Source organism: Gallus gallus, unplaced genomic scaffold, assembly GCF_016699485.2.
Source record: "Gallus gallus isolate bGalGal1 unplaced genomic scaffold, bGalGal1.mat.broiler.GRCg7b scaffold_59, whole genome shotgun sequence".
In the NCBI taxonomy this organism is placed as follows: Eukaryota; Metazoa; Chordata; class Aves; order Galliformes; family Phasianidae; genus Gallus; species Gallus gallus.
Window position 1 is genome coordinate 224,443 of NW_024096011.1, and position 15,406 is coordinate 239,848.

The 15,406-nt window shown below is 64.1% G+C and overlaps 1 protein-coding gene across 1 annotated transcript in view; it reads right to left on the bottom strand.

Annotated features, from left to right (window-relative positions):
• Positions 1–15,350, bottom strand: part of LOC107056305 (DNA-directed RNA polymerase II subunit RPB1-like) — a gene marked incomplete at its 5' end in the record, with an annotated part of 68,886 nt that extends 53,536 nt beyond the window's left edge. Inside the window, 4 exons of the mRNA XM_040657191.2 lie at positions 1,524–1,707; positions 3,964–4,186; positions 11,296–11,499; positions 15,237–15,350. Of these exons, the coding sequence (XP_040513125.2) occupies positions 1,524–1,707; positions 3,964–4,186; positions 11,296–11,499; positions 15,237–15,350 (725 nt within the window). The remainder of the gene's footprint in view (positions 1–1,523; positions 1,708–3,963; positions 4,187–11,295; positions 11,500–15,236) is intronic.
• Between the last annotated feature and the right edge of the window lie 56 nt (positions 15,351–15,406).

Here is a 15,406-nt window from a genome sequence, read left to right on the forward strand (position 1 = left end):
GGCACGATAACCCCAAAATGCACCCTGGTGTGGGGGAGAGCATCCTAGGGACCCCAAAAATGTATCCTCATGTGGGAAGGGGACCCCAAAATGTACCCTGATGAGGGGAGAAGGAGCATGGAGACCCCAAAACATGCCCTGATGTGGGGGAGAAGAGGACTGGGGACCCCAAAACGTGCCCTGGTGTGGGGAAGAGCACCCGAGGGACCCCAAAAATGGATCCTAACGTGAGGAGGGGACCCCAAAATGTGCCCTGATGGGGGGAGGAGGAGCATAGGGACCCCAAAATGTGCCCTGATATGGGGAGGAGAAGCATTGGGACCCCCAGAATGAATCCTCATGTGAGGAGGGGACACTAAAATGTGTCCTGATGGGGGGAGGAGGAGCATTGGGACCCCAAAATGTGCCCTGGTGTGGGGGAGAAGAAGACTGGGGACCCCAAAACGTGCCCTGGTGTGGGGGAGAGCATCCTAGGGACCCCAAAAATGGATCCTAATGTGAGGAGGGTACCCTAAAATGTGTCCTGATGGGGGGAGGATGAGCATTGGGACCCCAAAACGTGCCCTGGTGGGCCCCAAAATGTGCCCTGATATGGGGAGGAGAAGCATTGGGACCCCCAGAATGAATCCTCATGTGAGGAGGGGACCCTAAAATGTGTCCTGATGGGGGGAGGAGGAGCATTGGGACCCCAAAACGTGCCCTGGTGTGGGGGAGAGCATCCTAGGGACCCCAAAAGTGTATCCTAATGTGAGAAGGGGACCCCAAAAGTGCCCTGATGTGGGGGAGAAGAGGACTGGGGACCCCAGTCCCCAAAATGTGCCCTAGTGTGGGGGAGGAGGAGCATAGGGACCCCAAAACGTGCCCTGGTGGGGGGAAGAGCATCCTAGGGGCCCCAAAAATAGATCCTAATGTGAGGAGGGGACCCTAAAATGTGCCCTGATGTGGGGAAGAGCATCCTAGGGACCCCAAAAATGGATCCTAATGTGAGGAGGGGACCCCAAAAGTGCCCTGATGGGAGGAGGAGGAGCATGGAGACCCCAAAACATGCCCTGATGTGGGGAAGAGCACCCTAGGGACCCCAAAAGTGTACCCTAATGTGAGGAGGGGACCCTAAAATGTGTCCTGATGGGGGGAGGAGGGGCACGATAACCCCAAAATGCGCCCTGGTGTGGGGAAGAGCACCCTAGGGACCCCAAAAGTGTACCCTAATGTGAGGAGAGGACCCCAAAATGTGTCCTGATGGGGGGAGGAAGAGCACGGGGACCCCAAAACGCGCCCTGATGGGGGAAGAGCACCCGAGGGACCCCAAAAATGGATCCTAATGTGAGGAGGGGACCCCAAAAGTGCCCTGATGGGAGGAGGAGGAGCATGGGGACCCCAAAACATGCCCCGCTGCAGGGAGGGTGCAACCCAGGCACCCCCAGAACCCAACCTGCCGTGGGGAGGGGCGGCTTGGGGACCCCGTGCTGCGATTTTGGGGTGCTGGGGCGGGGTGTGGGGGGGGGGGGTGGGGGGGTCCTTACTTCTTCTCGAAGGCTTTGTTGGAGGGTTTGAGGGTGGCCAGGTTCTGGAACTCGACGCTCTCGCCCGCCAGCCCGTCCTCGCCGTAGCGCAGCTGCACCACTTGGTTGATGGAGTTACGCACCGTGGCGTCGTACTTCACCATCACCGACTCCATGGACTTGATCAGCCGCCGCTGGATGTACCCTTTTTTTGGGGGGGGGGAAAGGGGGGGGTATGGTCACACCTGGGGGTGAGGGAGGATAGGGGGAGACCGGGGAGTCCATGGGGAGTTTTGGGGTGGGGTCCCAAAGGGCATCTGGGGGTGATGTGGGAGGTGGATGCGCCAACAGGCAGATGATCCCCAGGCGTACAGGCAGAGGCAACAATAGGTGGACAGCCCAACAGGCGGACCCTCCATCCCCCCCCCCCCCAACAGGCAGAGCTATCACCCCAACAACAGGCGGACACCCCCCCACTCACACAGGCAGACCACCCCCCCAACAGGCAGACCTCCCCCAACAGTCAGACCGACCACCCCACCAACAGTCAGACACCCCCCTACCCATACAGGAGGACCCCCCCCCCCAACAGTCAGACACCCCCCCACCCATACAGGAGGACCCCCCCCCCCAACAGTCAGACACCCCCCCACCCACACAGGCGGACCCCCCCCCCAACAGTCAGACACCCCCCCACCCATACAGACGGACCCCCCCACCCCCCAACAATCGGACCAACCTCACCCCCAACAGTCAGACCGACCACCCCAACAACAGTCAGACACCCCCCACCCATACAGGAGGACCCCCCCCCCAACAGTCAGACACCCCCCCACCCATACAGGCGGACCCCCCCCCAACAGTCAGACACCCACCCACCCATATAGACGGACCCCCCACCCCCCAACAGTCAGCCCGACCACCCCACCAACAGTCAGACACCCCCCCACCCATACAGGCAGACCCCCCCCCCAACAGTCAGACACCCCCCCACCCATACAGGCGGACCCCCCCACCCCCCACCAGTCAGCCTGACCACCCCACCAACAGTCAGACACCCACCCACCCATACAGGCGGACCCCCCCCCAACAGTCAGACACCCCCCCACCCATATAGACGGACCCCCCCACCCCCAACAATCGGACCAACCTCACCCCCAACAGTCAGACCGACCACCCCACCAACAGTCAGACACCCCCCCACCCATACAGACGGACCCCCCCCCAACAGTCAGACACCCACCCACCCATATAGACAGACCCACCCCCCAACAGTCAGCCAGACCCCCCCCAACAGTCAGACACCCCCCCACCCATACAGACGGAGCCCCCCACCCCAACAGGCGGCCCACCCCCCCACCCATATAGACGGACCCCCCCACCCCCCAACAATCAGACCAACCTCCCCACCAACAGTCAGCTCAACCACCCCACCAACAGTCAGACACCCCCCCACCCATACAGATAGACCCCCCCACCCCCCACCAGTCAGCCCAACCACCCCCCCAACAGTCAGACACCCCCCACCCATACAGACGGACCCCCCCACCCCCCAACAATCGGACCAACCTCACCCCCAACAGTCAGCCAGACCACCCCACCAACAGTCAGACACCCCCCACCCATACAGGCGGACCCCCCCACCAATAGTCAGACACCCCCCCACCCATACAGACGGACCCCCCCAACAGTCAGCCCAACCACCCCAACAGTCAGCCCAACCACCCCAACAACAGTCAGACACCCCCCCACCCACACAGGCGGACCCCCCCACCCCCCAACAGTCAGCCCAACCACCCCACCAACAGTCAGACACCCCCCCACCCATACAGACGGACCCCCCCACCCCCCACCAGTCAGACCAACCACCCCACCAACAGTCAGACACCCCCCCACCCACACAGGCGGACCCCCCCCCACCCCCCAACAGTCAGCCCACCCACCCCCCAACAGTCAGACTGACCCACCCCAGCAACAGTCAGACACCCCCCCACCCATACAGGCGGACCCCCCCCCCCAGCCCCCAACAGGCAGACCAACCTCCCCCCCAACAGTCAGACACCCCCCCACCCACACAGGCGGACCCCCCCCCCAACAGTCAGACCCCCCCCCACCCATATAGACGGACCCCCCCACCCCCCAACAGTCAGCCCGACCACCCCCCCAACAGTCAGACACCCCCCCACCCACACAGGCGGACCCCCCCCCCCCGCCCCCCAACAGTCAGCCCACCCACCCCCCAACAGTCAGACTGACCACCCCACCAACAGTCAGACACCCCCCCACCCATACAGGCGGACCCCCCCCCCCAGCCCCCAACAGGCAGACCAACCTCCCCCCCAACAGTCAGACACCCCCCCACCCACACAGGCGGACCCCCCCCCACCCCCCAACAGTCAGCCCGACCACCCCCCCAACAGTCAGACACCCCCCCACCCCGACAGGCGGCCCACCCACCCACCGGTCTCGGCCGTCTTGACGGCGGTGTCGATGAGACCCTCTCGGCCCCCCATGGCGTGGAAGAAGAACTCGGTGGGGGTGAGCCCGGCCAGGTAGGAGTTCTCCACGAAGCCGCGGCTCTCGGGGCCGTAGTCGTCCTTGATGAAGTGGGGCAGCGTGCGGTGCTTGAAGCCAAACGGGATCCGCTTCCCTTCCACGTTCTGCTGCCCCACCACCGCGATCACCTGCGAGGGGAGGGGGGGGGCGGAATGGGATGAGATGGGATGGGATGGGATGGGATCGGGGGGAAAGGGGGGAGGGAGATTGGGGGGACCCCAGGGGGCAAAATCCCATAGGGAGCCTCCCCGACCCGACCCCAGGGGGCAAAATCCCTATCCCCAGGGGGCAAAACCCCATAGGGAGCCTCCCCGACCCGACCCCAGGGGGCAAAACCCCATAGGGAGCCTCCCCGACCCTAACGCCAGGGGGCAAAATCCCATAGGGAGGCTCCCCGACCCGACCCCAGGGGGAAAATCCCATAAGGAGCCTCCCATAGGGAGCCTCTCCAACCCTATGCCAGGGGGCAAAATCCCATAGGGAGTCTCCCATAGGGAACCTCCCCAACCCGACCCGACCCTATGCCAGGGGGCAAAATCCCATAGGGAGTCTCCCATACAGAGCCTCCCCAACCCTACCCCAGGGGGCAAAATCCCATAGGGAGCCTCTCCAACCCGACCCCAGGGGGCAAAATCCCATAGGGAGTCTCCCATAGGGAGCCTCTCCAACCCGACCCGACCCCAGGGGGCAAAATCCCATAGGGAGCCTCCCCAACCCTATGCCAGGGGGCAAAATCCCATATAGGGAGCCTCCCCGACCCGACCCCAGGGGGCAAAATCCCATAGGGAGCCTCCCCAACCCTATGCCAGGGGGCAAAATCCCATAGGCAGCCTCCCCGACCCGACCCCAGGGGGCAAAATCCCATAGGGAGCCTCTCCAACCCGACCCCAGGGGGCAAAATCCCATAGGGAGCCTCCGCGACCCTACCCCAGGGGGCAAAATCCCATAAGGAGGCTCCCCGACCCGACCCCAGGGGGCAAAATCCCATAAGGAGGCTCCCCAACCCGACCCCAGAGGGCAAAATCCCATATAGGGAGCCCCCCCGACCCTACCCCAGGGGGCAAAATCCCATAGGGAGCCTCTCCAACCTGACCCCAGGGGGCAAAATCCCATATAGGGAGCCTCCCCAACCCTACCCCAGGGGGCAAAATCCCATAGGGAGCCTCCCATAGGGAGCCTCCGCGACCCGACCCCAGGGGGCAAAATCCCATAGGGAGCCTCCCCAACCCTATGCCAGGGGGCAAAATCCCATAGGCAGCCTCCCCGACCCGACCCCAGGGGGCAAAATCCCATAGGGAGCCTCTCCAACCCTATGCCAGGGGGCAAAATCCCATAGAGAGCCTCCCCAACCCGACCCCAGGGGGAAAATCCCATAGGGAGCCTCTCCAACCCTATGCCAGGGGGCAAAATCCCATAAGGAGGCTCCCCGACCCGACCCCAGGGGGCAAAATCCCATAGGGAGCCTCCCCAACCCTAACGCCAGGGGGCAAAATCCCATAGGGAGCCTCCCCAACCCGACCCCATGGGGCAAAACCCCATAAGGAGCCTCCCCAACCCGACCCCAGGGGGCAAAACCCCATAGGGAGCCTCTCTGACCCGACCCCAGGGGGCAAAATCCCATAGGGACCCTCTCCAACCCTATGCCAGGGGGCAAAATCCCATAGAGAGCCTCCCATAGGGAGCCTCTCCAACCCTACCCCAGGGGGCAAAATCCCATAAGGACGCTCCCCGACCCTAACCCCAGAGGGCAAAATCCCTAACCCCAGGGGGCAAAATCCCATAGGGAGCCTCCCCAACCCTACCCCAGGGGGCAAAATCCCATAAGGAGCCTCCCCGACCCTACCCCAGGGGGCAAAATCCCATAGGGAGTCTCCCATAGGGAGCCTCTCCAACCCTATGCCAGGGGGCAAAACCCCATAGGGAGGCTCCCCGACCTTAACCCCAGGGGGCAAAATCCCATAAGGAGGCTCCCCGACCCGACCCCAGAGGGCAAAATCCCATATAGGGAGCCCCCCCGACCCTACCCCAGGGGGCAAAACCCCATAGGGAGCCTCCCCGACCCTACCCCAGGGGGCAAAATCCCATAGGGAGCCTCCCCAACCCGACCCCAGGGGGCAAAATCCCATAGGGAGTCTCCCATAGAGAGCCTCTCCAACCCTATGCCAGGGGGCAAAATCCCATAGGGAGCCTCCCCAACCCTACCCCAGGGGGCAAAATCCCATAGGGAGTCTCCCATAGGGAGCCTCTCCAACCCGACCCGACCCCAGGGGGCAAAACCCCATAGGGAGCCTCCCCGACCCTAACCCCAGAGGGCAAAATCCCATAGGGAGTCTCCCATAGGGAGCCTCCCCAACCCGACCCGACCCGACCCCAGGGGGCAAAACCCCATAGGGAGCCTCCCTGACCCTACCCCAGGGGGCAAAACCCCATAGGGACCCTCTCCAACCCTATGCCAGAGAGCAAAATCCCATAGGGAGCCTCCCATAGGGAGCCTCTCCAACCCGACCCCAGGGGGCAAAACCCCATAGGGAGCCTCCCCGACCCGACCCCATGGGGCAAAATCCCATAGGGAGCCTTCACGCCCCTACCCCAGGGGGCAAAATCCCATAGGGAGCCTCCCCGACCCTCCAAAGACCCTCTGAGACCCCCCAAAAACTGGGAGATGTTGGCCTTGGAGCACGTGGACCACCCCCAAAGACCCCCCACCCCAAAAAAGAACCCACTCCATGACACCCACCAAACCCCACAGCAACCCTCCCCAACCCCACAGAGCTCCTCCAGCCCCCCAGGACCCCCAAAGACCCCCCTCAGGACCCCCCAAAGACCCCCCCAGGACCCCCCAAAGACCCCCCCCAGGACCCCCCAAAGACCCCCCAGGACCCCCCAATACCTGGGAGGTGTTCATTGTGGACCTCAGGGACCACCCCCAAAGACCCCCACCCCCCCAAATATCCCACTCCATCAGACCCACCAAACCCCACAGCAACCCTCCCCAAAGACCCACAAAGACCCCCCCAGGACCCCCATAGACCCCCAGGACCCCCAAAAAGACCCCCCAGGACCCCCAGAGACCCCCCACTACCCCCAGAGACCCCTCTCAGGACCCCCCAAAGACCCCCACCCCATGAGACCCACCAAACCCCACAGCAACCCTCCCCAAAGACCCCCAAAGACCCCCCCAGGACCCCCATAGACCCCCAGGACCCCCAAAAAGACCCCCCAGGACCCCCAGAGACCCCCCTCAGGACCTCCAGAGACCCCCCAGTACCCCCAAAGACCCCCCTCAGGACCCCCCAAAGACCCCCACCCCCCAAATATCCCACTCCATCAGACCCACCAAACCCCACAGCAACCCTCCCCAAAGACCCCCAAAGACCCCCCCAGGACCCCCATAGACCCCCAGGACCCCCAAAAAGACCCCCCAGGACCCCCAGAGACCCCCCTCAGGACCTCCAGAGACCCCCCAGTACCCCCAAAGACCCCCCTCAGGACCCCCCAAAGACCCCCACCCCCCCAAATATCCCACTCCATCAGACCCACCAAACCCCACAGTAACCCTCCCCAAAGACCCCCAAAGACCCCTCCAGGTCCCCCATAGACCCCCAGGACCCCCAAAAAGACCCCCCAGGACCCCCAGAGACCCCCCTCAGGACCCCCAAAGACCCCCAAAGACCCCCCTCAGGACCGCCGAAGACCCCCACCCCAAAAAAATACCCACTCCACGAGACCCACCAAACCCCACAGCAACCCTCCCCAAAGACCCCCAAAGACCCCCCCAGGACCCCCATAGACCCCCAGGACCCCCAAAAAGACCCCCCAGGACCCCCAAAAAGACCCCCCTCAGGACCCCCAAAAAGACCCCCCTCAGGACCCCCCAAAGACCCCCACCCCCAAAAAGAACCCACTCCATCAGACCCACCAAACCCCACAGCAACCCTCCCCAAAGACCCCCAAAGACCCCCCCCCAGGACCCCCATAGACCCCCAGGACCCCCAAAAAGACCCCCCAGGACCCCCAGAGACCCCCCTCAGGACCCCCAAAGTCCCCCCAGTACGCCCAAAGACCCTCCTCAGGACCCCCCGAAGACCCCCACCCCCAAAAAGAACCCACTCCATGAGACCCACCAAACCCCACAGTAACCCTCCCCAAAGACCCCCAAAGACCCCTCCAGGTCCCCCATAGACCCCCAGGACCCCCAAAAAGACCCCCCAGGACCCCCAGAGACCCCCCTCAGGACCCCCAAAGACCCCCAAAGACCCTCCTCAGGATCGCCGAAGACCCCCACCCCAAAAAAATACCCACTCCACGAGACCCACCAAACCCCACAGCAACCCTCCCCAAAGACCCCCAAAGACCCCCCCCCCAGGCCCCCCATAGACCCCCAGGACCCCCAAAAAGACCCCCCAGGACCCCCAGAGACCCCCCTCAGGACCCCCAGAGACCCCCCTCAGGACCCCCCAAAGACCCCCACCCCATGAGACCCACCAAATCCCACAGCAACCCTCCCCAAAGACCCCCAAAGACCCCCCCAGGACCCCCATAGACCTCCAGGACCCCCAAAAAGACCCCCCAGGACCCCCAGAGACCCCCCTCAGGACCCCCAAAGTCCCCCCACTACCCCCAAAGACCCCCCTCAGGACCCCCCAAAGACCCCCACCCCATGAGACCCACCAAACCCCACAGCAACCCTCCCCAAAACCCCCAAAGACCCCCCCAGGACCCCCATAGACCCCCAGGACCCCCAAAAAGACCCCCCAGGACCCCCAAAGACCCCCCTCAGGACCCCCCAAAGACCCCCACCCCCCAAATATCCCACTCCATCAGACCCACCAAACCCCACAGCAACCCTCCCCAAAGACCCCCAAAGACCCCCCCAGGACCCCCATAGACCCCCAAGACCCCCCAAAAGACCCCCCAGGACCCCCAGAGACCCCCCACTACCCCCAGAGACCCCTCTCAGGACCCCCCAAAGACCCCCACCCCATGAGACCCACCAAATCCCACAGCAACCCTCCCCAAAGACCCCTATAGAACCCCCAGGACCCCCATAGACCCCCAGGACCCCCAAAAAGACCCCCCAGGACCCCCAGAGACCCCCAGGACCCCCAAAAAGACCCCCCAGGACCCCCAAAAAGACCCCCCAGGACCCCCAGAGACCCCTCTCAGGACCCCCCAAAGACCCCCACCCCATGAGACCCACCAAACCCCACAGCAACCCTCCCCAAAGACCCCTATAGAACCCCCAGGACCCCCATAGACCCCCAGGACCCCCAAAAAGACCCCCCAGGACCCCCATAGACCCCCAGGACCCCCAAAAAGACCCCCCAGGACCCCCATAGACCCCCAGGACCCCCAAAGACCCCTCAGGACCCCCAAAGACCCCCCAGTACACCCAGAGACCCCTCTCAGGACCCCCCAAAGACCCCCACCCCATGAGACCCACCAAACCCCACAGCAACCCTCCCCAAAGACCCCCAAAGACCCCCCCAGGACCCCCATAGACCCCCAGGACCCCCAAAAAGACCCCCCAGGACCCCCAGAGACCCCCCTCAGGACCCCCAGAGACCCCTCTCAGGACCGCCGAAGACCCCCACCCCCAAAAAGAACCCACTCCACGAGACCCACCAAACCCCACAGCAACCCTCCCCAAAGACCCCCAAAGACCCCCCCAGGACCCCCATAGACCCCCAGGACCCCCAAAAAGACCCCCCAAAGACCCCCCCAATACCTGCAAGGTGTTCATTGTGGACCTCAGGGACCACCCCCAAAAAGAACCCACTCCACGAGACCCACCAAACCCCACAGCAACCCTCCCCAAAGACCCCCAAAGACCCCCCCCAGGACCCCCATAGACCCCCAGGACCCCCAAAAAGACCCCCCAGGACCCCCAGAGACCCCCCTCAGGACCCCCAGAGACCCGTCTTAGGACCCCCCAAAGACCCCCACCCCATGAGACCCACCAAACCCCACAGCAACCCTCCCCAAAGACCCCTATAGAACCCCCAGGACCCCCATAGACCCCCAGGACCCCCAAAAAGACCCCCCAGGACCCCCATAGACCCCCAGGACCCCCAAAAAGACCCCCCAGGACCCCCAGAGACCCCCAGGACCCCCAAAAAGACCCCCCAGGACCCCCAGAGACCCCCCACTACCCCCAGAGACCCCTCTCAGGACCCCCCAAAGACCCCCACCCCATGAGACCCACCAAACCCCACAGCAACCCTCCCCAAAGACCCCCAAAGACCCCTCCAGGTCCCCCATAGACCCCCAGGACCCCCAAAAAGACCCCCCAGGACCCCCAGAGACCCCCCTCAGGACCCCCAGAGACCCCCCACTACCCCCAGAGACCCCTCTCAGGACCCCCCAAAGACCCCCACCCCATGAGACCCACCAAACCCCACAGCAACCCTCCCCAAAGACCCCTATAGAACCCCCAGGACCCCCATAGACCCCCAGGACCCCCAAAAAGACCCCCCAGGACCCCCAGAGACCCCTCTCAGGACCCCCCAAAGACCCCCACCCCATGAGACCCACCAAACCCCACAGCAACCCTCCCCAAAGACCCCTATAGAACCCCCAGGACCCCCATAGACCCCCAGGACCCCCAAAAAGACCCCCCAGGACCCCCAGAGACCCCTCTCAGGACCCCCCAAAGACCCCCACCCCATGAGACCCACCAAACCCCACAGCAACCCTCCCCAAAGACCCCTATAGAACCCCCAGGACCCCCATAGACCCCCAGGACCCCCAAAAAGACCCCCCAGGACCCCCAGAGACCCCTCTCAGGACCCCCCAAAGACCCCCACCCCATGAGACCCACCAAACCCCACAGCAACCCTCCCCAAAGACCCCTATAGAACCCCCAGGACCCCCATAGACCCCCAGGACCCCCAAAAAGACCCCCCAGGACCCCCAGAGACCCCTCTCAGGACCCCCCAAAGATCCCCACCCCATGAGACCCACCAAACCCCACAGCAACCCTCCCCAAAGACCCCTATAGAACCCCCAGGACCCCCATAGACCCCCAGGACCCCCAAAAAGACCCCCCAGGACCCCCATAGACCCCCAGGACCCCCAAAAAGACCCCCCAGGACCCCCAAAGACCCCTCAGGACCCCCATAGACCCCCCAGTACACCCAGAGACCCCTCTCAGGACCCCCCAGAGACCCCCCCCAGGACCCCCATAGACCCCCAGGACCCCCAAAAAGACCCCCCCCCCTCCGGGACCCCCACCTACCTGAGAGATATTAATTTTCGACCCTTTGGCTCCGGATACCACCATGGATTTGAAGTTGTTGTATTCCGAGAGGGATTTCTGGGCGGAGGATCCCGTTTTATCCCTGGCGTCGTTAAGGATGCGGTTCACCTGATTCTCAAAGGTCTGCCGGAGCGTATTGCCCGGCGTGGGCTCCAATTCGTTGTTGTGGGCCTTCTCGATCACCTGAGGCAAAACCGGGGGGGGGGGGGTTTTGGGGGGGGGGGGTTGAGGACCCCAAAAGGATTTGGGGGGGGTTTGAGGACCCCAAGGGGATTTGGGGGGGGTTTGAGGGGGGTTTGAGGACCCCAAGGGGATTTGGGGGGGGTGTGAGGGGGGTTTGAGGGGGGTTTGAGGACCCCAAGGGGATTTGGGGGGGGGTTTGGGGGGGGTTTGAGGGGGGTTTGAGGACCCCAAGGGGATTTGGGGGGGGGTTGAGGACCCCAAGGGGATTTGGGGGGGGTTTGAGGGGGGTTTGAGGACCCCAAGGGGATTTGGGGGGGGGTTGAGGACCCCAAGGGGATTTGAGGGGGGTTTGAGGACCCCAAGGGGATTTGGGGGGGGTTTGAGGGGGATTTGAGGACCCCAAGGGGATTTGGGGGGGGTTTGAGGGGGATTTGAGGACCCCAAGGGGATTTGGGGGGGGTTTGAGGGGGGTTTGAGGGGGGTTTGAGGACCCCAAGAGGATTTGGGGGGGGTTTGAGGACCCCAAGGGGATTTGGGGGGGGTTTGAGGGGGGTTTGAGGACCCCAAGGGGATTTGGGGGGGGTTTGAGGACCCCAAAAGGATTTGGGGGGGGTTTGAGGACCCCAAGGGGATTTGGGGGGGGTTTGAGGGGGGTTTGAGGACCCCAAGGGGATTTGGGGGGGGGTTGAGGGGGGTTTGAAGATCTCAAGGGGATTTGGGGGGGGTTTGAGGACCCCAAGGGGATTTGGGGGGGGTTTGAGGACCCCAAGGGGATTTGGGGGGGGTTTGAGGGGGGTTTGAGGACCCCAAGGGGATTTGGGGGGGGTTTGAGGGGGGTTTGAGGACCCCAAGGGGATTTGGGGGGGGGGTTTGAGGCGGGTTTGAGGACCCCAAGGGGATTTGGGGGGGGTTTGAGGACCCCAAAGGGATTTGGGGGGGGGTTGAGGGGGGTTTGAGGACCCCAAGGGGATTTGGGGGGGGTTTGAGAGGGGTTTGAGGACCCCAAGAGGATTTGGGGGGGGGTTTGAGGGGGGTTTGAGGACCCCAAGGGGATTTGGGGGGGGTTTGAGGACCCCAAGGGGATTTGGGGGGGGTTTGAGGGGGGTTTGAGGACCCCAAGGGGATTTGGGGGGGGGGTTTGAGGACCCCAAGGGGATTTGGGGGGGGTTTGAGGGGGGTTTGAGGACCCCAAGGGGATTTGGGGGGGGTTTGAGGGGGGTTTGAGGACCCCAAAAGGATTTGGGGGGGGTTTGAGGACCCCAAAGGGATTTGGGGGGGGTTTGAGGGGGGTTTGAGGACCCCAAGGGGATTTGGGGGGGGTTTGAGGACCCCAAAGGGATTTGGGGGGGGTTTGAGGACCCCAAGGGGATTTGGGGGGGTTTGAGGGGGGTTTGAGGACCCCAAGGGGATTTGGGGGGGGTTTGAGGACCCCAAAGGGATTTGGGGGGGGTTTGAGGACCCCAAGGGGATTTGGGGGGGGTTTGAGGGGGGTTTGAGGACCCCAAAAGGATTTGGGGGGGGTTTGAGGACCCCAAGGGGATTTGGGGGGGGTTTGAGGACCCCAAAGGGATTTGGGGGGGGTTTGAGGGGGGTTTGAGGACCCCAAGGGGATATGGGGGGGGTTTGAGGACCCCAAAGGGATTTGGGGGGGGTTTGAGGACCCCAAGGGGATTTGGGGGGGGCTTGAGGGGGGTTTGAGGGGGGTTTGAGGACCCCAAAGGCATTTGGGGGGCGTTTGAGGACCTCAAGGGGATTTGAGGGGGGGGGTTTGAGGGGGGTTTGAGGACCCCAAGGGGATTTGGGGGGGGGTTGAGGGGGGTTTGAGGATCTCAAGGGGATTTGGGGGGGGGTTGAGGACCCCAAAGGGATTTGGGGGGGGTTTGAGGACCCCAAGGGGATTTGGGGGGGGGTTGAGGACCCCAAAGGGATTTGGGGGGGGTTTGAGGACCCCAAGGGGATTTGGGGGGGGTTTGAGGGGGGTTTAAGGACCCCAAGGGGATTTGGGGGGGGTTTGAGGACCCCAAGGGGATTTGGGGGGGGTTTGAGGGGGGTTTGAGGACCCCAAGGGGATTTGGGGGGGGTTTGAGGACCCCAAGGGGATTTGGGGGGGGTTTGAGGGGGGTTTGAGGACCCCAAGGGGATCTGGGGGGGGTTTGAGGGGGGTTTGAGGACCCCAAGGGGATTTGGGGGGGGTTTGAGGACCCCAAGGGGATTTGGGGGAGGTTTGAGGGGGGTTTGAGGACCCCAAGGGGATTTGGGGGGGGTTTGAGGGGGGTTTGAGGACCCCAAAGGGATTTGGGGGGGGTTTGAGGGGGGTTTGAGGACCCCAAGGGGATTTGGGGGGGGTTTGAGGACCCCAAGAGGATTTGGGGGGGGTTTGAGGGGGGTTTGAGGACCCCAAGGGGATTTGGGGGGGGTTTGAGGGGGGTTTGAGGACCCCAAGAGGATTTGGGGGGGGGTTTGAGGGGGGTTTGAGGACCCCAAGGGGATTTGGGGGGGGGGGTTTGAGGACCCCGAAATCCGAGAGAGGGGCAAAAAAGGGACCCCAAACGGCAGCAGAACACACACACACACACTCCAAAATGGCAGTGGAATCGCAGAGAGAGAGCTGAAATCCCATTGAAAGACCCCAAAACCCCCCTGCCCCCCCCAGTGACCCCAAAACCCCCCTGGCCCCCAAACCCTCCTGCCCCCCTCAGGACCCCAAAACTCCCCAATCCCCCCCAGTGACCCCAAAACCCTCCTGGCCCCCAAACCCTCCTGGCCCCCCAGGACCCCAAGACCCCCCTGGCCCCCCCCAGTGACCCCAAAACCCCCCACTCTCCCCCAGTGACCCCAAAACCCCCCTGGCCCCCAAACCCCCCTGGCCCCCCCAGGACCCCAAAACCCCTCTGGCCCCCCTCAGGACCCCAAAACCCCCCTGGCCCCCCCAGTGATCCCAAATCCCCCCTGCCCTCCAGTGACCCCAAAACCCCCCTGGCCCCCAAACCCCCCTGGCCCCCCCAGTGACCCCAAATCCCCCCTGGCCCCCCAATGACCCCAAATCCCCCAATCTCCCCCAGTGACCCCAAAACCCCCCTGGCCCCCAAACCCTCCTGGCCCCCCCAGGACCCCAAAATCCCTCTGGCCCCCCTCAGGACCCCAAAATCCCTCTGGCCCCCCTCAAGACCCCAAAACCCCCCTGGCCCCCCCAGTGATCCCAAATCCCCCCTGCCCTCCAGTGACCCCAAATCCCCCCTGCGCCCCCCAGTGACCCCAAAACCCCTCAATCCCCTCCGGTGACCCCAAAACCCCCCTGGCCCCCAAACCCTCCTGGCCCCCCCAGGACCCCAAAACCCCCCTGGCCCCCCTCAGGACCCCAAAACCCCCCTGGCCCCCCTAGTGATCCCAAATCCCCCCTGCCCTCCAGTGACCCCAAATCCCCCAATCCCCCCCCAGTGACCCCAAAACCCTCCTGGCCCCCAAACCCCCCTGGCCCCCCAGGGCCCCCAAATCCCTCCTGCCCCCCTCAGGACCCCAAAACCCCCCAATCTCCCCCAGTAACCCCAAAACCCTCCTGGCCCCCCAAGGATCCCAAAAGCCCCCTCGCCCCCCCAGTGACCCCAAAACCCCACTGGCCCTCAAACCCCTCTGGCCCCCCCAGGACCCCAAATGCCCCCACTCTCCCCTAGTGACCCCAAAACCCCTCTGGCCCCCCCAGTGACCCCAAATCCCCCCCCAGTGACCCCAAAACCCACCTCGATGACGTCCTGCTTGGCCTTCTTAATGGTGTTTTGGATGTCCTGATAGGTTTTGGCGTCAGCAATGGAGTCCCCAATGCCAATGGTGTGACCTGGGGGGGGGGGGGGGGGGGGGGGGGGGGGGGGGGGGGGGGGGGGGGGGGGGGGGGGGGGGGGGGGGGGGGGGG